This window comes from Mobula birostris, chromosome 10 (assembly GCF_030028105.1).
Source record: "Mobula birostris isolate sMobBir1 chromosome 10, sMobBir1.hap1, whole genome shotgun sequence".
Lineage (NCBI taxonomy): Eukaryota > Metazoa > Chordata > Chondrichthyes > Myliobatiformes > Myliobatidae > Mobula > Mobula birostris.
This window is the reverse complement of record NC_092379.1, coordinates 6,109,928-6,136,590: the sequence shown is the minus strand read 5'-3', so window position 1 is coordinate 6,136,590 and position 26,663 is coordinate 6,109,928. Positions and strand designations below refer to the sequence as shown.

Genomic DNA, 26,663 nt, shown 5'->3' with positions numbered 1-26,663 from the left:
AAATTAAATAAGTAATATAAAAATAGAAATAAAAAAGTGGTGAGGTAGTGTTCATGGATCCAATGTCCATTCACAAATCCGATGGCAGAGGGGTAGAAGCTGTTCCTGAATCTCTGAGTGTCTGTCTTCAGGCTCCTGTACCTCCTCCCTGATGGTAGCAATGAGAACAAGGCATGACCTGGCAAATGGGTTCTTAATGATGGACGCCGCCTTTTTGAGGCATCGCTCCTTGAAGATGTCCTGGATACTGCGGAGGCTGGTGCCCGTGATGGAGCTGACTGAGTTTACAACCCTCTGCAGCTTATTTCAATCCTGTGCGGGAGCCCCCACCACCACCCTACCCCAGATCAGACAATGATGCAGCTAGTTAGAATGGAAATATTACTCCACTCTCCAAGAAGGGAGAGAGGTAGAAGAAAGGAAACTATAGGCCAGTTAGTCTGACCTCAGTGGTTGGGAAGATGTTGGAGTTGATTATTAAGGATGAGGTCTCAGGGTACTTGGAGGCACAATAAAATAGGCCGTAGTCAGCATGGTTTCCTCAAGAGAAATTCTTGCCTGACAAGTCTGTTGGAATTCTTTGAAGAAGTAACAAGCCGGATAGACAAAGGAGAATCAGTAGATGTTGCATACTTGGATTTTCAGAAGGCATTGTCAAGGCGCCACACATGAGGCTGTTTAACAAGCTATGAGCCCATGGTATTACAGAAAAGATTCTAGCATGCATAAAGCAATGGACGATTGACAGGAGGCAAGGAGGGAGCCTTTTCTGGTTGGCTGTTGGTGACTAGTGGTGCTCTACAGGAGTCTGTGTTAGGACCGCTTCTTTTTACATTATATGTCAATGGTTCAAATGATGGAATTGATGGCTTTGTTGCAAAATATGCAGACGATATGAAGATAGCCGGAGGGGCAGGTAGTGTTGAGCAAGTAGAGAGGCTACAGAAGGATTAGCCAGATTAGGAAAATGGGCAAAGAAATGGAAGGTGGAATACAGTGTTCGGAAGTGTATGGTCATGCACTTTAGTAGAAGAAATGAAAGGTTTGACTATCTTCTAAATGGAGAGAAAATACAAAAATCTGAGGTGCAAAAGGACTTGGGAGTCCTTGCGCAGGATTCTCTAAAGGTTAATTTGCAGGTTGAGTCTGTGGTGAGGAAGGCAAATACGATATTGGCATTCATTTCGAGAGGAATAGAATATAAAAGCAAGAATGTAATGTTGAAACTTTATAAAGCACTGGTGAGACCTCACTTGGAGTATTGCGAGCAGGTTTAGGCCCTTTATCTTAGAAAGGATGCACTGAAACCGGAGAGGGTTAAAGAAGGTTTACGAAAATGATTCTGGGATTGAATGTCTTGTCATAGGAAGAGTGTTGGAATATTCTGGGCCTGTATTCACTGGAATTCAGAAGAATGAGGGGTGACCTCATTGAAGCCTATTGAATGGTAGCATGATAGAGTGGATGTGGAGAGGATGTTTCCTATGTGGACGAGTCTGAATCCAGAGGCAGTTGCAAGAGCTTGGGGCTCCTTATTTAGGATTCCCTGAAGGTTAACTTGCAGGTTGAGTCGGTGGTAAGGAAGGCAAACGCCGAGGCTTTATAAGGTTCTAGTCAGACTACACTTGCTGTGTTGGGTGCAATTTTGGGCTTTTTATCTAAGAAAAGATGTGCTGGCATTGGAGATGGTGCAGAGGAGGTTCATGAGAACAAACCCAGGGATGAAAAGGTTAACGTAGGAGGTTTGATGGTGCTGGGTCTGCACTCTCTGGAGTTCAGCAAAATGAGGAGGATCTCATTGAAACCTATTAGATATTGAAAGGCCTAGATGGAGTGGATGTGGAGAGGATCTTTCCTATAGTACATGAGTCTAGGACCAGAGGGTGCAGCCTCAGAATAGAAAGGCATCCATTTAGGACAGAGGAGGAGTTTCTTTAGCCAGAGGGTGGTGAATCTGTGGAATTCATCGCCACCGTCAGCTTCAGAGGCCAAGTCATTGAGTATACTTAAAACAGAGGTTGAGCATCATTATTATGTGCCGTGTTGTATGACATCATCATTATGTGCCATGTCATATGAGATGAATTATCATGGTCAATTTTTTCCTACAGAAGTGGTTTGCCATTGCTTCTTCTGGGCAGTGTCTTTACAAGACGGGTGACCCCCAGCCATTATCAATACTCTTCAGAGATTGTCTGCTTGGTGTCAGTGGTCGCATAACCAGGACTTGTGATCTGCACCAGCTGCTCATATGACCATCCACCACCCGCTCCCATGGCTTCACATGACCTTGATTGGGAGGTGGAGGAGCTAGGCAGGTGCTATACCTTGTCCAAGGGTGACCTGCAGGCTAGCGGAGGGAAGGAGCACCTTACACCTCCTTCGGTAGAGACATATCTCTACCCCACCCCCCCGTCAATCCTGTAGGCCTCCTTGGTAGAGACGTAACCCTGATCTGTGGGGGGGTGGGGTGGGTGGAGGTTAAGCAGATGTTATGCCTTGCCCAAAGGTAATCTGAAGGCTAGCGGAGCGAAGGAGCGCCTTACACCTTCTTTGGTAGAGATGTATCTCTACCCCAACACCCAACTGGTCATTGGGTTAGTGAATTCCAAAGATTCATGACCATCCCTTCTTTGAATGGGTTAGACTAAGTCTCCTCCCTGCTTCTACATAACCTTACAAGAGGAATCAGCCATCTAGCATCCTCTTTGTCAATTCCCCTTAAAAACTTAAAGGTTTCAATAAGATCTCCTCTTATCTATCTAAATTCCAATGTATTGGCCCAATCTACTTAAATTCTTCAGAGGACAACCCCCTTTATCCCAGGAATCAGCCTAATCAGACTTCTTGGAAATGTGCTGAATGTGAGTACCACCATTATCATCATATGCCATGTTATATGAAATGGCCAGACATGGTCTTCCTCCTGTCTTTAATCTAAGTTCTAATAAGCTCTTCAAAACTGGTACCGTGAAGCATTGTGCTAACCACTACACTACCGTTCCCCCTCCCCATTCTGACTGGTACGAAGGCTCCTGAAAGAGGCAGCAGAGAGTAGTCGGCTCAGCTAGCAGCCCCATCATGGGAACCGGCCCTCTCCCCGTTCTCAGAAAGATGCCCCAAGAAGGCAGCAACCATCGTAAATTACCCCACCACCCAGGACACGTCCTCTTCTCATTGCTACCTTCAGAGGGAAGCAACAGGAGCCTGAAGACATCAGAAATATTGCTCTTGGACACGGTGACCATCCCTGTCCACACTAGTTTGCGTTCCATCTATCTCACTAACCACTCTGCTAACCATTCGTTCTACTCCCGTGTGCCTTTCAACCATTCCATCCGGTCTACACCACTGGTCTTCATTCTTGCTGCCAAACAATATCACATTACACTTCACTGTGTCCCCCCACAGGACCTTAACCTACGTTGAAAGGCCTGGTGGACGTGGAGGTGTTTCCAGCAGTGCGATAGTCTGGGACCAGAGGGCACGGCCTCAGTGTAGAAGGATACCCTTTAGAACAGAGCTGAGGGGGGATTTCTTAGGCCAGAGGGTGGTGAATCTGTGGAATTCATTGCCACAGATGGCTGTGGAGGCCAAGTCACTGGGTGTAGTTAAAGCAGGGGATGATAGATTCTTGATTAGTCAGAGTGTCAAAGTTTATGGAGCTGAGAGGATAATAAATCAGCCATGATTGAATGGCAGAACAGACTCGATGGGCTGAATAGTCAAATTCTGTCCCTACTGTATGTCTCTGGTCTTATACTTCATAAAGTTAAGTTACATACAAAGTTCAACGTAAGTAACTCCTTAACATCTGATTGTCTTAGCCTCACTTCACGTTGTTACATTACGATTACCAACAGTTTTATCTTTGGAAGCTTAAACTGGTTAAGGATCTTTGAGATGACCAAGCAAGACATTTGAGATGATCAAGGACTGGTTGTGATTGGAGAGAGAAAGTCCATCCCATCCTCACCACCCTCCTCCCACCGACACGGCCCCCCACCCCGAGAAAGCTGCATAGAGAGTTGCATGCTCAACTGGGGGCCACGCAAGTCTTACCAAGGGACAGGCTGGTTCTTTACGAGCAGTCCTTGAAGGAAGTCCCACTCTACGCTAACACATTTCAGTTCATTGTTGTATTGGGTTGCCATCTTTAACATTCAGCCACCTTCCCAGAGTCACCTGGCTTTACAGCATCCCTACAGGGCTTTTGATTGGCTGGCTTCTTGAGATTTCCTTGACCTCCTAAAAGAGGGGTGAAAGAAGAAAATAAAGTTGGATTTTACACAACACCGTGCTTATCACATAGTCCTTCTTCACAGTCTAATGTCTTCCACTGAAGAGGTTATCTGACCGTAAAAGCTTTGACAAAGTGGGACATAATCTCAGGATTGTTGCTTTGGCTGGCTAGTGTCACACAAGCTAGAAAGGTCCCAGCCACAATCCTCATTCTGAGGTGAGGTAGTTTATGTTGGAAGTTACATTTGATTGGCCTCCTCTAGACAGTGAAGGGACTAGAGAGCTAGAGAGAAGGGAAGGTGAGGCAGTGGGTGTTTTAGAAAGATGCAAAGACATTCGATTGGCCTCCTCTAGATTAGTGGAGGGATTCGGGAGCAAGAAGGTAGGGAAGGTGAGGCAGTGGGTGTTGTGAAAGGATGCAGAGAAGTGTTCTATGTAGAACATAGAAGAGTAGAGCACAGAAACAGGCCCTTTAGCCCACATTGTTGTAGTTGAATCAGCTAAAAAGTAGATCACAAAAACACTCCAAAAATGAATCCATCCTACCTACACAATGACCATATCCCTCCAGCTTCCTCACATCCATGTGCCTACCTAAAAGCCTCTGATGTCTTTGCCTCTACCACCACACCAGGCAGCACATTCCAGGCATCCACCGCTCTCTGAGTAAAAAACTTACCCCCCACATCCCCTTTGAACCAACCCCCTCTCACCTTCCTTGCACTCCCTCTGGTATGAGACATCTCTACCCTTGGAAACAGATACTCTCTGTCTACACTATCGGTGCCTCTCATAATCTTATAAGCCTCTATCAGATCTCCTCTCAGGCTCCACCTCTCCAGAGAACACAACCCAAGTTTGTCCAACCCCTCATGCTAGCACGTGCTTCTCTGTGGAACGTCCTCCATTTTCTCAACTGGAGAACTGGCTCCTGGGAAAAAGCACCAGAACAGCCCAGGTGTACCTTTATGGGTCCTCACAGGCTAATTTCTGCCATGGATACCCTAATCATTGGCTACTGGCAACTCCCTCATACGTTTGGCAGAAGGAATCCAACTGAAAAAAGCCAGGGGCACATAAACCAGGACTTGAAGAGGAGGCAGAGACTCAGCTGAAGTCTGAGGAGAGTTGCTTTAGAAGTAAAGCAGGTAGACATTGCCTATAAATATCCCACTATGGCCGACAGGCGAGGCGAAGCAAAGCATTGTGGGTTGTGGTTGTCATGGAAATGGCTGTGGACTAGTTAATACCACCACCCCTGCTGACAAGATGGAACAGGTGAAGAACTTGCCTCAGTTAAAGAGCAATGCAGATGGATAATATGCTTCTGCATGAGAGGAAATGAAATAGTCTGCTGGCAATGGCAGGTCTCTAGTCCAGTTTTGTCAAGTTTTCTAAAATAGTAAATAACTCAGTGAGAACTCAAGTTTCCAAATTTAAAGGTTCATCTTTACCCAAGTTATTTCTGTGCCTCTTAATTTGGATGTACTGTGTGACATTCCTACAATTCAGTAATGGGACATGTCTGATGAGTTTTTCACTGTAGCAGCATTGCCTTGAACTCAATCCCTCACTTCCTAACCTTGGTGTGGAAAGTAGGGAGAGGGAGATGGAGATAGAGAGGGAGGGGGAGGGAGAGCAGAAGAGGGAGGAGGAGAGAGAGACAGAGAGAGGGAGGGGGAGGGAGAGGGGGAAGGGGAGGGGGAGGAGGAGGTGAGAGGGAGTGAGGGAGTGAGGGAGGGGGAGAGGGGGAGGGGGAGGGGAGGGGGAGGGGAGGGGAGGGGAGGGGAGGGGGAGGGGGAGGGGAGGGGGAGGGGCAGAGGGAGGGAGAGGGGAGGGGCGGGGAGGGAGAAGGGAGGGGAGGGACAGGGGAGGGTGAGGGGGGACGGGGAGAGGGAGGGGGAGAGGGAAAGGAGAGGGGGAGAGGGAGACGGTGAGAGGGAGAGGGGAGGGAGAGGGCAGAGGGGAGGGGGAGTGGGGGAGAGGGGGAGAGGGCGAGAGGGGAGGGGGAGGGGAGGGGGAGAGGGGGAGGGAGATAGAGAGAGATATAGAGAAAGCAGTAGATAGAGAGGAGGAGAGAGAAAGAGAGATAGAGTGAGAACAATGACAGGAGAAGATTGGATAAAAGAGAAAGAGGAAAGAGAGAGAGTGAAAAAGACAGAGAAAGTGATAGAAAGAAGAAAAGAGAAGAATGAGGAAGAGTGAAAGGAAAGTGGAAGAGAAAGAAAATGAAAGCATGAAAAGGGAGAGGAAGAGGAAGTAGAGAGAAGAGAGGAGAGTGGAGGATAGGGGTGTGGCTGGTAAAGCCGTTGCCTCACAGGGCCAGGACCCCAGGTTCAATGCTGACCTCGGGAACTGTCCGTGTGGAGTTCGTATTTTCTACTTCTCACTGCCTGGGCATCCTGGGGGTTCCAGTTTCCTCTCAAAGGTGTGCAGGTCGGTAAGCAAATTGGCAGTTATAAATGACCATTACTGTGTGGGATCCGGGCAAAATGTTGAGAATGTTGGGAAGAATAGAAAATGGGATTTATCTAGGATCGGTCTAAACAGGTGGCTGATGGTTAGCACAGGTTTGACAGGCAGAGGGGACTGGTTTTCTGCGTCCTTCTTTGACTCCACGAGAGGGAAAGAAGGGTCTGGTGGGGGCAGAAGGAAAGAAGGGAGGAGGAAAGCTGTGGAAAAATAAGATACCTCACCAGGGAGGACACACTATTTAATCAGGATTCAAGAATCCAGAGGCTTAATGTCATTTCCAGTACACAAGGGTAAAGGAGAACAAAATAATTGTTACTCTAGCACAAAAAACATAATAAGATAAAGAACACAATAATATAAAAAACAATAAATATAAATACATAAGATTTCTCATAAATACATAGCTTTATTTATTTCTTGAGATCCAGTGCGGAATAGGCCCTTACAGTCCTTTGAGCTGTACCACCCAGCAACTTCTCCCCTGATTTAGAAACATAGAAACATTGAAAATCTACTGCACAATACAGGCCCTTCGGCCCACAAACCTGTGCTGAACATCTACTTACTTTAGAACTACCTAGGCTTTACCCATAGCCCTCTATTTTTCTAAGCTCCATGTAGCCATCCAGGAGTCTCTTAAAAGACCCTATCGTCTCCGCCTTCACCACCACTGCTGGTAGCCCATTCCACACACTCACCACTCTGCGTAAAAAAAACTTACCCCTGACATCTCCTCTGTACCTGCTTCCAAGCACATTAAAACTGTGCCCTCTCGTGCTAGCCATTTCAGCCCTGGGGAAAAGCCTCTGACTATCCACACGATCAATGCTTCTCATTATCTTGAACACCTCTATCAAGTCACCTCTCATCCTCCGTCACTCCAAGGAGAAAAGGCCGAGTTCATTCAACCTATTTTCATAAGACATACTCCCCAATCCAGGCAACGTCCTTGTAAATCTCCTCTGCACCCTTTCTATGGTTTCCATGTCCTTCCTGTAGTGAGGCGACCAGAACTGAGCACAGTACTCCAAGTGGGGTCTGACCAGGGCCCTATATAGCTGCAATATTACCTCTTGGCTCTTAAACTCAATCCCACGATTGATGAAGGCCAATGCACTGTATGCCTTCTTAACTACAGAGTCAACCTGCGCAGCAGCTTTGAGTGTCCTATGGACTCGGACCCCAAGATCCCTCTGATCCTCCACAGTCTTGCCATTAATACTATATTCTGCCATCATATTTGACGTACCAAAATGAAGCACAACACCCTTATCTGGGTTGAAGTCCATCTGCCACTTCTCAGCCCAGTTCTGCATCCTATCAATGTTCCGTCGTAATCTCTGACAGCCCTCCACACTATCCACAACACCCTCAACCTTTGTGTCATCAGCAAATTTACTAACCCATCCCTCCACTTCCTCATCCTGGTCATTTAAAAAAATCACAAAGAGCAGGGGTCCCAGAACGGATCCCTGAGGCATACCACTGTTCACCGACCCCCATGCAGAATATGACCTGTCTACAACCACTCTTTGCCTTCTTCTGGGCAAGCCAGTTCTGGATCCACAAAGCAATATCCCCTTGGATCCCATGCCTCCTTACTTTCTCAATAAGCCTTGCATGGGGTACCTTATCAAATGCCTTGCTGAAATCCATATACACTACAACTACAGCTCTACCTTTATCAATGTGTTTAGTCACATCCTCAAAAAATTCAATCTGGCTCGTAAGGCATGACCTGCCTTTGACAAAGCCATGCTGACTATTCCTAATCATATCATGCCTCTCCAAATGTTCATAAATTCTGCCTCTCAGGATCTTCTCCATCAACTCACCAACCACTGAAGTCAGACTCAGTGGTCTATAATTTCCTGGGCTATCCCTACTCCCTTTCTTGAATAAGGGAACAACATCTGCAACCCTCCAATCCTCCGGAACCTCTCCCGTCATCGTTGATGATGCAAAGATCATTGCCAGAGGCTCAGCAATCTCTTCCCTCACTTCCCACAGTAGCCTGGGGTATATCCCGTCCAGTCCCGGTAACTTATCCAACTTGATGCTTTCCAAAAGCTCCAGCACATCCACTTCCTTAATATCGACATGCTCAAGCTTTTCAGTTCACTGCAAGTCATCACTACAATCGCCAAGATCCTTTTCCACAGTGATTTAATCCTACCCTAATCACGGGACAATCTACAACGACCACTGACCTGATAAGCCTCAATGAGCCAAAGCCTCAAATCCCCACTCCAACACTGGCCCACTCACACCATGACCACTCCACTGAAACCTAACATATTTTTATTATTCTTTCAACCAACACACATAAAAATTGCTGGTGAACACAGCAGGCCAGGCAGCATCTCTAGGAAGAGGTACAGTCGACGTTTCGGGCCGAGACCCTTCGTCAGGACTAACTGAAAGAAGAGATAGTAAGAGATTTGAAAGTGGGAGGGGAGGGGGACATCCGAAAAAGATTTATTGTTCTTTGCCAGATGCCTAATTGTGCGCAATCCAATCTCTCCTCGGGACTATGGTGCATAAAATGTGCCAACTGCCCCCGCTTGCTTCTTTTAAACTCTCTCTCCTTCCAAGCAGTCCCGGGACTGGGGCGTGCAAAATGTGCTGACTGCCCCAGCTCACTTCTTCCTATCCACCGCAGTGCAGTTTCTGTACCAAGCAGTGATGCAGCATGTTAGGACACTTCCTACTGCGCATCCATGTTGGCGTGTGGCCAAGTCGTTAAGGCATTGGACTAGCGACCTGAAGGTCGTGAGTTCGAGCCCCAGCCGAGGCAACGTGTTGTGTCCTAGAGCAAGGGACTTAACCACACATTGCTCTGCGACGACACCGGTGCCAAGCTGTATGGGTCCTAGTGCCCTTCCCTTGGACAACATCGGTGTTGTGGAGAGGGGAGACTTGCAGCATGGGCAACTGCCGGTCTTCCATACAACCTTACCCAGGCCTGCGCCCTGGAAACCTTCCAAGGCGCAAATCCGTGGTCTCGTGAGACTAACGGGTGCCTATATAAACTGCGCATCTGTGGAAGGCTGTGAGTACTGACATGCCTGGTCCAGCTCTCTTCAGCCTCCCCAGAAAACAGAGGGCTTGGTGAGCTTTCTGGACCGTGACTAATTCACAGCAGGCTCTCAAGTAGAAACAACGAGGTTGTGAGCTGGACCACAAGTGAGCCGGTTGTGGAGCTGTTATGGGACGGGAAGTTTGGCGGTGAGGAACATTAGCTCCCGCTTTCCCTGGTTGATGCTGACAGGGCCTTTATGTTCCCAGAGGGACAACCTCAGTGAAGAAGGGAATCTGAAGAGTCCCGAGTTAATCAGTTCATTCAGCAGCACACTTATCCCTCACTGGTTTTGTACAGCTGCAAAGACACGTCCTGCCTTCCCCTCCTGAGTGTAGTTACATAAACAAGCACACAGAATCAGATTCAAGCTTGATATCACTGGCGTGTGTCCTGAAATTTGTTGTCTTTGTGGCAACAGTGCAATGCCATACATAATAATAGAGAAAAAGAAATCTGAATTGCAGTAAGTATAAATATTTTTGGACCCCCATCACTCAGGACATATCCTCTTCTCACTGCTACCATCAGGGAGGAGGTACAGGAGCCTGAAGGCACACACTCAACGATTCAGGAACAGCTTCTTCCCCTCTGCCATCCGCTTTCTGAATGGACATTGAACCCGTGAACACTACCTCACTGTTTTTTTTTAATATATATGATTTCTGTTTTTGCACTATTTGTAATCTCGTCAACACACACACATATACTTACTGTAATTGATTTACTTACCTTTTTTTCTCTTTCTATATTTAGAATGTTTTGCATTGAACTGCTGCCACTAAGTTAACAAATTTCATGGCACATGCCAATGATAATAAACCTGATTCTGATTCTAAATAGTTAACTTAAATAAGTAGCGCCAAAATAGAAATAAACAAGTAGTGTGGTGGTGTTCATGGGTTCAATGTCCATTCAGAAACTGGATGGCAGAGGGGAAGAAGCTGTTCCTGAATCGTTGAGTGTGTGCCTTCAGGCTCCTGCACCTCCTCCCCGACGGTAGCAATGAGACGTGGGTGGTGGGGGTCCTTAATGATGGACGCCCCGCCTTTTTGAGCTATCGCTCCTTAAAGATGTCCCGGGTACTACAGAGGCTGGTGGCCATGATGGAGCTGACTGGGTTTACAAGTCTCTGCGGCTTACTTCAGTCCTGTGCGGTAGCCCGTGCCCCGCCCATACCAGACAATGATGCAGCCAGTTAGAATACTCTCCACGGTACATCTGTAGGGATCAGTCGACCAGCAGGCCCCACTCTTGCCCCTGAGGCAAGGGACCCGAGCCTCACAGTCTCGAGCACAGAGAGGCAGCACTCCCCAGTGCTGAGTGAGTACTACCCTGTCAGAACTGGCACCTTTCTCAAGGGAAATTAAACCAGAGACTGGGCATGCCCTCTTTGGGGGCATCAAATATCAGAGGAGTCCACTGGGAGCAAGGAGTTTCTCGCGTGTCAGTTTAAACACTGGATTATCAAAATCACCTTTATTTCCACTGACATATCGCATGGAATTCGTCGTTTTGCGGCAGCAAGACAGTGAAATACATGAAAACTAGGATTTATAAGTGTGGGCACATGGTCAAGTGATTAAGGCGTTGGACTAGCGACCTGAAGGTCGTGAGTTCGAGCCCCAGCCGAGGCAGTGTGTTGTGTCCTTGAGCAAGGCACTTAATCACACATTGCTCTGCGACGACACTGGTGTCAAGCTGCATGGGTCCTGACGCCCTTCCCTTGGACAACATCGGTGGTGTGGAGAGGGGATTCTTGCAGCATGGGCAACTGCCAGTCTTCCATACAACCTTGCCCAGGCCTGCGCCCTGCAGAGTGAAGATTTTCCAGGCGCAGATCCATGGTCTCGCCAGACTAATGGATGCCTTTAATTTAATAGGATTTATAAAGAAATATTAAAAAATAATAGTACAAAGACAGAGCAAAGAGTAGGTAATGCTCATTGTTGATTCAGAAATCTGACGGTGGAGGGGAGAAAGCTGTTCCTAAACATAGCGTATGTGTCTTCGGGCTCCTGTACTTCCCCTCGGATGGCAGTAACGAGAAGAGGGCATGTCTTGAGTGGTGGGGGTCCTTAATGATGGATGCTGCCTTTGGGCTGGAAGGGCCTCTTATCATGCCGTACCTCTAAATAAATTTTTAAAAGTTAAAAATGCACATTCAGGAACTCTCAATAAAGGTTAGTACTTTCTCAGGGAACTTCCATTATAAATACTACCACACTACTGCTAACTCGTTTTCAGTGGGAGCTTCCTGAGATGGTGACTCACTGTAAACACTGACAGAAGGTCAGGAGATCCAGGGCAGTTCCCTGGTGCGTGTCCGTATCAGTGAGGATTCCCAGAGGTATTTCCGTATAGAAGGGCACATTCACATAGCCTAAACAAGAGAGAATCTGCAGATGCTGAAAATCCAAGCAACACGCACACAAAATGCTGAAGGAACTCAGCAGGCCAGGCAGTATCTATGGCAAAAAGTACAGTCAAGTCCTGCCAAAGGGTTTCAGCCCGAAATGTTGACTGTAATTTATTCACATAGCCTCCCCAGCATCCAGGACATTTTCAGGGAGTGGTGCCTCAGAAAGGTAGTGTCCATCATTAAGTAACCCCATCACCCAGAACACGCCCCCTTCTCATTGTTACTGTCGGAAAAGAGGTACGGGAGCCTGAAGACACGTAGAACATAGAATAGTACAGCACAGTACAGGCCCTTCAGGCCACAACGTTGTGCCGACCCTCAAACCCTGCCTCCCATATAACCCCCCACCTTAAATTCCTCCATATACCTGTCTAGTAGTCTCTTAAATTTCACTATCTGCCTCCACCACTGACTCAGGCAGTGCATTCCACGCACCAACCACTCTCTGAGTAAAAAACCTTCCTCTAATATCCCCCTTGAACTTCCCACTCCTTACCTTAAAGCCATGTCCTCTTGTATTGAGCAGTGGTGCCCTGGGGAAGAGGCGCTGGCTATCCACTCTATCTATTCCTCTTATTATCTTGTACACCTCTATCATGTCTCCTCTCATCTTCCTTCTTTCCAAAGAGTAAAGCCCTAGCTCCCTTAATCTCTGATCATAATGCATACTCTCTAAACCAGGCAGCATCCTGTTAAATCTCCTCTGTACCCTTTCCAATGCTTCCACATCCTTCCTATAGTGAGGCGACCAGAACTGGACACAGTACTCCAAGTGTGGCCTAACCAGAGTTTTATAGAGCTGCATCATTACATCGCAACTCTTAAACTCTATCCCTCGACTTATGAAAGCTAACACCCCATAAGCTTTCTTAACTACCCCATCTACCTGTGAGGCAACCCGTGACACACACTCAACAATTCAAGAACAGATTTTTCCCCTCTGCCATCTGATTTCGGAATGGAGATTGCACTCACATTCAATGGTGGGAGACCAGTGTCCATGATGGATCTGGCTGAGATTACAACCCTGTTCCTGATTCTCCATGTACTGGGGCAGAACGGTAGCGTAGTGGTTAGCAGGACAGGACAGGCCACCCTGGTTCAACTCGTGCCGCTGCCTGTGAGGGGCTTGACCGCTCCCCCGGTAACCTCGCCGGGTTTCCTCCGGGTGCTCTGGCTCCCTCCCACTGTCCAAAGACGTACCGGTCAGTAGGCTAATCGGTCATTGGAGATCGTCCCATGATTAGGCTCAGATTAAATCCGGCTCAAAGGTCTGCGCTGCATTTCAATGAATAAAAGTAAATAATAAAAAAATCGGCGCCTCTGTACAAAGCAGTCAGAAAGCTCTCCACAGTCTGGCGACATATCGAAAGGCGGGAGGAGAGAGAGCAGTGTGCGCAGCCCTCCGGTGAAAAATGATATCGTATCTGTTAAATAGGGGCCGTGGACAATTCTGATTTGATGGAGAATGGACGTGAAAGCACAGAGGAACATCTGGAGAAATTTCTGAAACCCCTGTTCGCTGCTGTCGTTACTGTGTGGTCGGGAATCTTCCGGAGGGTAGGCCTCAAAATCCCCGGCTTTGCCTGCTGTTGACGACCGAGAAGGAGGTCGAATCGTTCGGACAGAGATGGCGCTCAGTACTCAGTGTCGGAGAGCTGATCAGAGCTCGAAGTTTTCGGATGACTCAGAGTCGGATTGTGGTCGGCATGGCAGGGAGAGTTTTTCTTCCTGCTCTCCTTCTCCCGTCTGCGTGAGATGTGGGACATTTGAGAGACTTTGAACTTTTACTGTGCTCATGGACTTCTTCATCAAGTTATGGTATTGTTGCACTGTTGTAACTATATGTTATAATTATGTGGTTTTGTCAGTTTTTTCAGTCTTGGTCTGTCCTGTGTTTTGTGATATCACACCGGAGGAAATATTGTATCGTTTCTTAATGCATGCATTACTAAATGACAATAAAAGAGAACTACGCGTCTTCATAATCTAAAATCCTCAAGTTCCTAATCAGTGAGCCTTCTTTCCCATCCAGAAACACGGACAGTCACTGTGTCTGTGTTGGGCAGAAGTCAGTTGAACAGACACAGTTTTATAAATGATATCTCCTGTAATCCAGTGTCAAGTCTGAGCTGGTAGCACTGTGAGCCGAGCCTCACTGAACCAACCTGCTGCAGGCAACTATCAGGCAGCTTCATCTCTAATATCACAAGGCTTGAAAATCCAATTACTCCACACAACTAATCTTGCCACGGTATCAGTCACCTCTGCGCCCTCCCTCGCCCGAGGCGTGGGAAACTCTGCTGAGCAAACACCCCAGCGCTGCCTTACACCAAACGCACCAGCATTGCCCTGGGGTCCAGGATTCAAAGCAGCTCTCAATTATCGAGGGATGGCAATCCTGAGGTGTCTTAGCTAAGTTAGCAACTATGACCCAGAGTTCTGAATGACTAACTAGAGGCAGATCCCAACAAGTAATAAAGTCGTAGAAAAGTACAGCACAGAAACAGGCCCTTTGGCCCATCTAGCCTGTGCTGGACCATTTAAACAGCTTAGTCCCACCAGGACCATAACCCTCCATACCCCTGCCATCCATTTACCTGTCCAAACTTCTTTTAAACATTGAAATCGAGGACACAAGCACTAGTTATGCTGGCAGCTCGTTCCACACCCTCACATCCCTCTGAGTGAAGAAGCTCCCTCATGTTCCCCTTAAACTATTCACCTTTCACCCTTAACCCATGACCTCTGGTTGTAGTCCCACCCAACCGCAGTAGAGAAAGCCTGCTTGCATTCACCCTGTCTACACCTCTCATAATTTTCTTCTACCTCGATCAAATCTCCCCTCAATCGTCTATGTTCCAAGGAATAAGTTCCTAACCTATTCAATCTATCCTTATAACTCAGGTCCTCCAGTCCCAGCAACATCCTAGTAAATTTTCTCCGTACTCTTTCAACCTTATTTTCCTCATTCCTGGAGTTCGATGACAAAAACTGCACGCAACACTCCAAATTAGGCCTCACCCATGTCTTACAAACATTCAACAACATCCCATCTTCTGTATTCAATTAATTTGCGCAAGACTGGAGTGGCTGGTGATCTCTGGTTGGAACTGCTCACAGCATCCCGGAGGAGAGGCACCGAGCAGTACTAACCGCCGCCCGACAAGGAAGGAAAGGAGTAGCAGCGGCTCCACTTTCAGATCCAGCAGCGTTTTCACGTCCTTGTCGTGGACATCTCCGTTGCTCACAACTTGGACTCAGCAGCCACCCTCGAACACACAACTCAACTGCACAAATCTAACCGTCGTCGTTGGAAACAACGGACAACCAACCAATCAATTTGGCACAACATTGTTTACCGACAGGACTGTACCTGTTCCTGTGCTGGACTGCTCTGTGTTCTATGGTCCTTGGTCCATAGACCACAGAACACTCGCAATTCAGTACAGATGTACCATGGAGAGCATTCTAACTGGCTGCGTCACCATCTGGTATGGCGGGGGGTGGGGGGTGGGGGGCTATCGCACAGGATCAAAGTAAGCTGCAGGGAGTTTTAAACTCAGTCAGCTCCATCATGGGCACCAGCCGCCGTAGTAACCAGGACATCTTCAAGGAGCAGTGTCTCAAAAAGGTGGCGTCCATTATTGAGGAGCACCATCACTCAGGTCATGCCTTGTTCTCATTGTTACCATCAGGGAGGAGGTACAGGAGCCTGAAGACACACACTCAACAATTCAAGAACAGCTTCTTCCCCTCTTCCATCAGATTCCGGAATGGACTTTGAACCCATGAACACTACCTCACTACTTTTTTATTTCTATTTTTGAACTACTTACTTAATTTAACTATTTTATATATACTTACTGTAATTCACATTGTTCCCCTCTATTATTATGTATTGCATCGTACTGCTGCCACAAATACAACAAATTTCATGACACATGCGGGTGAGAACAAACCTGAATCTGATTCTTCCTGTCTTTTTCTTTAGTTTCTCTGCAATCTGGGCATCGCAGGCAAGGCCAGAATTTATCGCCTGTCCTGATCTTTACAGTTCAGCTGTAAGATCAGGGTTCAGTTACTGCCACTGTCTACAAGGAGTTTGTAGGCTCTCCCCACGGCCACGTGGATTTCCTCCAGGTGCTCCGGTTTCCTCCCACATTCCAAAAAGATGGATGCGTTAGGGTCAGCGAGCTGACTGCGTGCTATGTTTGTGTCAGAAGTATGACTGCTCCCTCCATCCCCCCCTCACACCTTCGGACTGTGTTGGTCATTAATACAAAAGACGCATTACACTGCATGTTCTGATGCACGACAAATGAAATTAATCTTTATCGATGATCTGTGTGATGTCCTTAGATACAGGAATGGAATTAGGCCATTTGGTCCGTTGAGTCTGCTCCATCATTACATCATGGCTGATCCATGTTCCCTCTCAGTCCCAGTCTCCTGCCTTCTCCCTGTATCCCGCCGTGCCCTTCATGTTCTGCCAGACAACAGTGCAGAGAGTGCAGGTTGCTACCCTACAGCTACGGATTATCTTTCCTCCTTGAGTACTCCTGTTTCTGACATCTTAACGTGCCCAACCCACGGTGCGTTCTGCTTCCAGGGCTTGTCGAGACTTGTCACCTCATTCCTCAGACAAAGGTGAGAAGCCACGCATTCCTTCCCTTTGGTAGTGGAGACTGGGTTGTTGAAGCAGGCTTAACTCTCTCCAAGTGAAGGGCAGTGGTGATGCTTCTCCGCTGACTGTTTATTCCTCTCCATAGACGCTGCCTGACCTGTTGAGTTCCTCCAGCATTTTGTGTGTGTTTTTCTCTCCAAATGTACAGTCCTCACTCAGGGCCTCCCAGTTGAATGTAAGCCCACCTGCCCCCCACCCAATCAGCCCCTTTGGTTGTTTCCTGGTGCACGTGGAGTCAGAGCACTGGGCCTTACACTAGGGTTCGGCTCTCCACACACCCTGAGGGAACTACCTACGTGATGGGTTGGATTCTTATGGAACAGTTGGTGTCAGGATGGGCCGGACCTTATCCAACTCAGGGAGATTTCCTTTTGGATCTTCTGTTCTTGGGTTACATCTGAGCCACTGTGTAATGGAGCAGTTCCTTCTACAGATATGGGTGGATTGGTTATGGAAAAACATTAAGACCTCAGAGTGAGTCAGGTTAGGGAAGGTCATGGTCGGGTCAAAATAGGTCATGGTCAGGTCAGTATAGGTCATGTTCAGATGAAAGAAAGTGATGGTTCGGTCAGGATAGGTTATGGTCTGGTCAATATAGGTCATAGACAGGTGAAGATAGGTGACGATCAGGTCAGGATAGGTCATGATCTGTCATGGTTAGGTCAAGAAGGTCGTGATCAGATTTAGGGTAAGTTGTTGACAGGTCAGGGTAGGCCTTGGACTGATCAGGATAGGTTGTGGACAGGTCAGAAATGTCATGGTCAGGTCAGGATAGGTTGTGGACAGGTCAGAAAGGTAATGGTCAGGTCAGGATAGGTTGTGGACAGGTCAGAAAGGTCATGGTCAGGTCAGGATATGTCGTGGACAGGTCAGAAAGGTAATGGTCAGGTCAGGATAGGTTGTGGACAGGTCAGAAAGGTCAGGGTCAGGTCAGGATATGTCGTGGACAGGTCAGAAAGGTCATGGTCAGGTCAGGATAGGTTGTGGACAGGTCAGAAAGGTCATGGTCAGGTCAGGATAGGTTGTGGACAGGTCAGAAGGATTGTGGTCAGGATAGATCTTGGTCAGGTTAAAGAAAGTCATGGTCAGGACAGGATAGGTCATAGTCAAGTCGAAATAAAAATCAAAAATTGCTGAAAGAATTCAGCAGGGCAAGTGGTATCTGTATAGAAAGAAAAGCACCACCAACGTTTCGGGTCTGTGACCCTGTTCTAATGAGAAGTCCCAAACCCGAAACATTGACTACATTCCTCTGGTCGGTATCTCTGCCTGATCTGCTGAGTATTTTTGGGATGAGTTTCGGTTGGCTGTAGTCAGGTATGGTTTGTAATGGCTCTGGATGGGATTGGCTTCAATAAGCTGTGGTCACTCTGGGTTTTAATTGGCTGTGGTCAGATTGGGGTTGGATTGGATCTGTTGGGCCAGGCTTGGTGGGGATTGGTTGTGGCCAGGCTGGGAGCTGATTGGGTGTGGATGGGTCAGGTTTGTATTGGCTGCGATTGGGATGAGTTTGGGTTGGCAGTAGTCAAGTCAGATTTGGAATGGCTTTGGATGGGATTGGCTGGATTCACTGTGGTCACACTGGGTTTGAATTGGATTGGCTGTGGTTGAGACTGGGTTTGGATTGGATTGGCTGTGCTCAGACTGGGTTTGGATTGGATTGGCTGTGGTTGAGACTGGGTTTGGATTGGCTGTGGTCAGACCAGGTTTGGATTGGATTGGCTGTGGTCAGACTGGGTTTGGATTGGATTGGCTGTGGTCAGACTAAGTATGGATTGGATTGGCTGTGGTCAGACTGGGTTTGGATTGGATGGCTGTGGTTGAGACTGGGTTTGGATTGGATTGGCTGTGGTCAGACTAAGTATGGATTGGATTGGCTGTGGTTGAGACTGGGTTTGGATTGGCTGTGGTCAGACTGGGTTTGGGTTGGATTGGCTGTGCTCAGACTGAGTTTGGATTGGCTGTGGTCAGACGGGGTTTGGATTAGATTGGATTGGCTGTGGTCAGACTGGGTTTGGATTGGATTGGCTGTGGTCAGACTGGGTTTGGGTTGGATTGGCTGTGGTCAGACTGGGTTTGGATTGGAGTGGCTGTGGTCAGACTGGGTTTGGATTGGATTGGTCGTGGTCAGACTGGGTTTGGATTGGATTGGCCGTGGTCAGACTGGGTTTGGATTGGATTGGCTGTGGTCAGACTGGGTTTGGATTGGATTGGCTGTGGTTGAGACTGGGTTTGGATTGTATTGGCTGTGGTTGAGACTGGGTTTGGATTTGATTGGCTGTGGTTGAGACTGGGTTTGGATTTGATTGGCTGTGGTTGAGACTGGGTTTGGATTGGATTGGCTGTGGTCAGACTGGGTTTGGATTGGATTGGCTGTGGTCAGACCGGGTTTGGATTGGATTGGCTGTGGTCAGACCGGGTTTTGATTGGATTGGCTGTGGTCAGACTGGGTTTGGATTGGATTGGCTGTGGTCAGGCAGGGTTTGGATTGGAATGGCTGTGGTCAGACTGGGTTTGGATTGGATTGGCTGTGGCTGAGACTGGGTTTGGATTGGATTGGCTGTGGTCAGACTGGGTTTGGATTGGATTGGATTGGCTGTGGCTGAGACTGGGTTTGGATTGGATTGGCTGTGGTCAGACTGGGTTTGGATTGGATTGGCTGTGGCTGAGACTGGGTTTGGATTGGATTGGTTGTGGTTAAGACTGGGTTTGGATTGGATTGGTTGTGGTTAAGACTGGGTTTGGATTGGATTGGCTGTGGTCAGACTGGGTTTGGATTGGATTGGCTGTGGTCAGACTGGGTTTGGATTGGATTGGCTGTGGTCAGGCTGGGTTTGGATTGGATTGGCTGTGGTTGAGACTGGGTTTGGATTTGATTGGCTGTGGTCAGGCTGGGTTTGGATTGGATTGGCTGTGGTCAGGCTGGGTTTGGATTGGATTGGCTGTGGTCAGGCAGGGTTTGGATTGGATTGGCTGTGGTTGAGACATACACCTTGGAATTGACACAATCCTGCAAACCCGGTGAGTACCGGCACACATCAGGGATCTCTAATAAAGACTGACGTGATCCAGGGAACCATATATATACAGTAGGAACATGCTGGAAATAATAACATAATACTGGGAATAGCTTATAAGTATCTACATTCTCCCAGAAAACTCCATGTGATTGCTGACAATTGTTCAAGGACATCCTGTCAATACCAATAATCTTTCAGCGGCTTTGTGTAAGTATTGTGAAACAATCCAGGAAACATCCTGTGTGTACTGATACATCCTCAAACATACCCAGTAAATACTAAACAACTCCTGAGAATATCCATGCACTGCCCAGAACTCCAGGTAAATGCTGAACTAGCTATTATTCAATATACGTAATTGATTTACTTGTTTAATTTATTATTATTATTATTATTTAATTTATTATTATTATTTTCTCTGATAGATTATGTATTGCACTGAACTGCTGCTGCTAAGTTAACAAATTTCATGTCACACGCCGGTGATAATAAACCTGATTCTGAAATCGTAAAACACTCCTGGCAACTCTGTATAAGTACTGGCGGACGCCCAGGAGCTCCCTAAAAACAATGGAATTTTTCCAGTAGAGCAGAGGAAAAATATACAAGTTCCCAGGAACAAGGTCGAAGCACACCAAGGAACCCTCTGTAAATGCTGATAACATTCCTTCGAATTCCTTGAGATTGCTGGCAGCCTCCGGGGAACTCCCTTTAAATGTTGCTGTTCGTTTGTTATGTGCCGTGTCGTGCTGTGTCATATGACATCATCATGATGAGTCGTGTTGTATGACATGGACAATCATGGTCTTTCCATGACCATGATTGTTCTTGGCAAATTTTTCTACAGAAGTGGTTTGCCATTGTCTTCTTCTGGGCAGTGTCTTTACAAGAGGGGGTGACCCCAGCCATTATCAATACTCTTCAGAGATTGTCTGCAAACAACAGGAATTCTGCAGATGCTGGAAATTCAAGCAACACACATCAAAGTTGCTGGTGAACACAGCAGGCCAGGCAGCATCTCTAGGAAGAGGTACAGTCGACGTTTCAGGCCGAGACCCTTAGTCGTGACGAAGGGTCTCGGTCTGAAACGTCGACTGTACCTCTTCCTGGAGATGCTGCCTGGCCTGCTGTGTTCACCAGCAACTTTGAAGAGATTGTCTGCCTGGTGTCAGTGGTCGCGTAACCAGGACTTGTGATCTGCACCGGCTGCTCATACGACCGTTCACCACCTGCTCCCATGGGTTCACGTGACCCTGATCGGGGGCTAATCATGTGCTACACCTTGCCCAAGGGTGACCTGCAGGCTAGTGGAGGGAAGGAGCACCTTACACCTCCTTTGGTAAATGTTGTCAGATTCCAGAAAATTTCCTGTCAACGCTGACAAGCTTCTTGGAAAACTGAATATCGAACCCCTCCCCACCACCCCCAGATTCATTTTCAATGGTGAAAGTGACTAGAAATTTCTTGTAAGCACTTGTGGGATCTTCCCACAAATAATAATAATTGTCAGGAATCCTTTGTACACTTTAACAGGAAATCCTAGTAAATAGAGGCACATTCCTGAGAAATGACAGTAAACATTAAAATATTTCTAGCAATTCCCTGTGAACATTGACACACTCCATATAATTACTAGCACAAGTTTTGAAAATAATATCACACGCTACAGAGATCTCCATCTAAAACACTTCTAGTGACACAGTTAATATGACCACTGCCTCACAGTGCCAGAGACCTGGGCTCATAGAGACACAGAAAGTGAACCTTCAGCCCGTCACATCTATTCTGAAGATCATCCCCTTCTATATTAATCATAGTCATACTTTATTGATCCCGGGGGAAATTGATTTTCGTTACAGTTGCACCATAAATAATAAATAGAAATAAACCATAAATAGTTAAATAGTAATATGTAATTTATGCCAGTAAATTATGAAATAAGTCCAGGACCAGCCTATTGGCTCAGGGTGTCTGACCCTCCAAGGGAGGAGTTGTAAAGTTTGATGGCCACAGGCAGGAATGACTTCCTATGACGCTCTGTGTTGCATCTCGGTGGAATGAGTCTCTGGCTGAATGTACTCCTGTGCCCACCCAGTACATTATGTAGTGGATGGGAGATATTGTCCAAGATGGCATGCAACTTGGACAGCATCCTCTTTTCAGACACCACCGTGAGAGAGTCCAGTTCCATCCCCACAACATCACTGGCCTTACGAATGAGTTTGTTGATTCTGTTGGTGTCTGCCACCCTCAGTCTGCTGCCCCAGCACACAACAGCAAACATGATAGCACTGGCCACCACAGACTCGTAGAACATCCTCAGCATTGTCCGGCAGATGTCAAAGGACCTCAGTCTCCTCAGGAAATAGAGACGGCTCTGACCCTTCTTGAAGACAGCCTCAGTGTTCTTAGACCAGTCCGGTTTATTGTCAATTCGTATCCCCAGGTATTTGTAATCCTCCAATATGTCCACACTGACCCCCTGGATGGAAACAGGGGTCACCGGTACCTTAGCTCTCTTCAGGTCTACCACCAGCTCCTTAGTCTTTTTCACATTAAGCTGCAGATAATTCTGCTCACACCATGTGACAAAGTTTCCTACCGTAGCCCTGTACTCCTAATCCTACCTATCTACACTGACACCTCATCCCTTTGTCGAGTATTTCTCCGCTGATCTCACAAAGCACAATACCAACACTGAGTGCTTCTTTATCTAGTCCCTCTATTTCTTGCAAGGGGAAAGTTCCTCTCCACTCCCACTAGGGAAGGTAGGAGACTTTTACAAAGCACTCTTCTTGTGATCGTCAATCTGTGGTTGACACATCTCTGTTACTTCCTTATTCTTGCACAATGTTCAGTACGTTGGGTACTTGCAGTCACGTATTCCTTCGGTAAGCACACTTCCTGTAGCCACGTACGTATATTGCAACATGTTAGCTTGGCACTCTGGGACTTGTACAGCTCCATTTTGTTACGTCAAACAGTTAAAAAAAATCCAAAGTTCAATACATATCTCCACACCTTTAAGCCCTGCCTCTACCACCTCCTCTGACACTTCATTCCAGATAACGCTCTGTGTGCAAAGTGTACCCCTCATTTTCTTTTTAAACCTCATCCCTCTCACCTTCGTCATATTTCCTCGAGTTTTACAGCCTTACCATGAGAAAAGGGTTGTGCGGTGGATGTAGGTACGTCTCTACCAAAGGAGGTGTAAGGCGCTCCTTCCCTCCGTTAGCCTGCAGGTCACCCTTGGACAAGGTGTAGCACCTGTTTAGCCCCCTGATCAGGGTCACATGAAGCCGTGGGGGCAGAAGGTGGATGGTCGTACGAGCAGCCGGTTCAGATCACAAGTCCTGGTTATGTGACCACTGACGCCAGGCAGACGATCTCTGAAGAGTATTGATAATGGCTGGAGTCACCCGTCTGGTAAAGACACTGGCCAGAAGAAGGCGACAGCAAACCACTTCTGTAGAAAAGTTTGCCATAAACAATCATGGTCATGGAAAGGCCACGATCACCCATGTCGTACGACACAGCACATAACGAGCGAACAAACCATGGGGCAGTCACTGACTCTCTAAACTATCTGTGATACATGAAATTTCTAATACCTCTGTTATGTCACCATTCAGACTCTATTGATGCAGGGAAAACAATTCCAGTTTAGCCAATCTTTCCTTGTAATCCAATTCCTCCTATCCAGGCAACGTCCTTGTGAATCTTTTCTGCACCGACTTCAGCCTAATCTCATCCTTTCTGTAGCATGGCAACCAGAAGAGCACGCAATGGCACTCCCTTCAAGAGGACTAAGATATAAAGGTATGGTTGTACTGCTGAGGCTTTAGAAGGCGTTGGTCAGACTGCACTTGGAGTATTGTGAGCAACACACACAAAATGCTGGGTGAGCTCAGCAGGCCAGGCAGCATCTGTGGAAAAGCGTAGAGCTGACGTTTCAGGCCTACACTCTTCGGCAGGACTGGAGAAAATAAAAGACGAGGAGTCAGATTAAGAAGGTGGGGGAAGGGGAAGAAGAACACAAGGTGATAAGTGAAACGTGGAAGGAGGAGGGGTGAACTAAAGAGCTGGGAAGCTGATGGGTGAAAGAGATACAGGGCTGGAGAAAGGGGAATCTGCTAAGAGGGGGCAGAAGGCCACGGAAGAAAGAAAAAGACGGAAGAGCACCAGAGGGAGATGTTGGGCAGGTAAGGAGATAGAGTGAGAAAGGGTAGTGGGAATGGGGAATGGTGAAGGCAGGGACACATTCTGGAAGTTCGAGAAATTGATATTCATGCCATCGGGTTTGAGGCTACCAGGACAGAATACAAGGTGTTTCTCCTGTAGCCTGAGTGAGGCCTCATCGCGACAGTGGAGGAGGCCGTAGACTGACATGTCGGAATGGGGGGACATGAAGTGGAATTAAAATGGGTGGCTGCTTTTTCTGGCGTATTGTGAGCAGTTTTGTGTCCCGTGTCTAAGAATGGATGTGCTGGCATTGGAACAGGAACAGAGGTGGTTCACGGGAATGAAAGGATTAACGTTTGAGGTGTATTTGAAAGCTCTGGGCCTGTACTCACTGGAGTTTAGCAGAATGATTGGGGATTTCATTGAAAACCTGCTGGATAGCGAAAGGCCTCAACAGAGTAGATGTAGAGAAGATGCTTCCAATAGTGGGCGAGTTTTGGACCAAAAGGTTATCACCTCGGAGTACAAGGACATCCCATTAGACCAGAGGTGAGGAAGAACTTATTTAGCCAGATTGTGGCGAATCTGTGGAATTCGTTGCCACAGTCAGTGGTGGAGGACAAGTCATTGGGTGTGTTTAACACGAAGGTTGATAGGTTCTTGATTGGTTAAGGCATCAAATGTTATGATGAGAAGGCAGGAGAAAGGGGTTGAGAGGGAAAATAAAACAGCCATGATGGAATGGCAGAAAATACTCGATGGGCCAATTAAGGTCTTATGCAGTCTGTGAGGAACTGAAGATGGACACACTTTCTGAAAACAGGGTCATCAGAATTACTTGACTTCTCCCTGAAAATTCCCTGGAATGCCAACACTAACATTCTTGTGGGAACAATTTGGAAATATTTGCACCTTGCAAATATCTACACATTCTAAATACTGGCACATACCCAGGGAATGCCAGTAATATTCCCAGGAATATTTCCACATTTACTCAGCTGGGGACTCCAAATCAATACCAACTGACGTCCAGGTAATAACACACTCAGAGGAAAACCCAAACCACCCATAACAAAGTAATAGATACTGAATTCCGATAATTAGTTCCCCTGCTCCACTTCTCTCTTTTCATAGATATATAGATAGATAGATATACTTTATTAATCCCGAGGGAAATTTGGTTTCGTTACAGCCGCACCAAGAATAGAGTGTAAATATAGCGATACAAGAAACCCCAATAATCAAACACCAAAAAGCAAACTATGCCAAATGGAAAATAAGTCCAGGACCAGTCTATTGGCTCAGGGTGTCTGACCCTCCATGGGAGGAGCTGCACATTCGATGGCCACAGGCAGGAACGACCTCCTGTGCCGCCAAGTGTTGTATCACGGTGGAATGTGGCCGAAGTCCAACAGTAAAAAGTTCAATATCCAGTCTGCAAACACGTTCCTCGATCGTAATATACCCCGGATTGTACCATCCATTGTTAGCCAGAACAGTAAGCACCGAACTCCTTTACGCTTACCGCTCTCAGTGCACTCCCGGTCAGCCGGAACGGTATTACCCACCGAACTCCTCTTCTCCAAAAGTCTCTGTTGTCTCGACCCGGCCCTCTTTCCTACTCCCCATTTTAGTTCCCCTCTCAACCTTCTCTTCCCCCCTGCCCATCACCTCCCTCTGATGATTGCCCCACTCCTTACCTTTCTCCCATGGTCCACCCTCCTCTCCTAGTAGATTCCTCCTTCTTCAAAAGTTTACCTTGCCCACCTATCACCTCCCACTTCTTACCTCATCCTCCCTTCCCCACCGCCCTACCTCCCCCGTCACCCGGGCTCATCTATCGCCTGACAGCCTGTACTCCTCCCCCTCCACCTTCTTATTCCAGCCTGTGCCCCTTCCTTCTCAGTCCCAATGGAGGCACTCGGCCAAAATCGTTGAGTGTTTATTGTCTTCTGTAGATGCTGCCTGACATGCTGAGTTCCTCCAGTATATTATGCTTGCTCCTGGATGATCAGGGCTTCCCAATCTGGGATCTACGGACTTCTAGGTTAATGGTAGGGGTCCATGGCATAAGAAAAAAAAGGCTGCGTACCCGAACACATCCGACAGGAGATGCCAGTAAATACAATTACACTCATTAATCCCAACGACCATTTGAAAAGCGCCCAAGAACTCCTTGTAAATTCAGACAAGACAGTCTGAGTTTATACTGACAGACTCCTGGGATCTCCAAATAAGACCATAAGACAAAGGAGCGGAAGTTGGCCATTCGGCCCAGGAGCGGAAGTTGGCCATTCGGCCCATCGAGTCTGCTCCGCCATTTTATCATGAGCTGATCCATTCTCCCATTTAGTCCCACTCCCCCGCCTTCTCACCATAACCTTTGATGCCCAGGCTACTCAGATACCTATCAATCTCTGCCTTAAATACATCCAATGACTTGGCCTCCACTGCTGCCCGTGGCAACAAATTCCAAAGATTCACCACCCTCTGGCTAAAATAAATACTGATTCCTTTCCAAAAATGTCCTCCTCAAACTGAGACAATGCCTGGGCG

At 47.3% G+C, this 26,663-nt stretch overlaps 1 protein-coding gene across 1 annotated transcript in view; it reads right to left on the bottom strand.

The window, feature by feature from the left end:
- Positions 1–26,663, bottom strand: part of LOC140203783 (neuronal PAS domain-containing protein 3-like) — a 765,293-nt gene that overhangs the window by 508,709 nt on the left and 229,921 nt on the right. The window contains exon 2 of the mRNA XM_072269856.1: positions 4,063–4,248. Coding sequence (XP_072125957.1) covers positions 4,063–4,154 — 92 coding nt within the window. The 5' untranslated portion in view covers positions 4,155–4,248. The remainder of the gene's footprint in view (positions 1–4,062; positions 4,249–26,663) is intronic.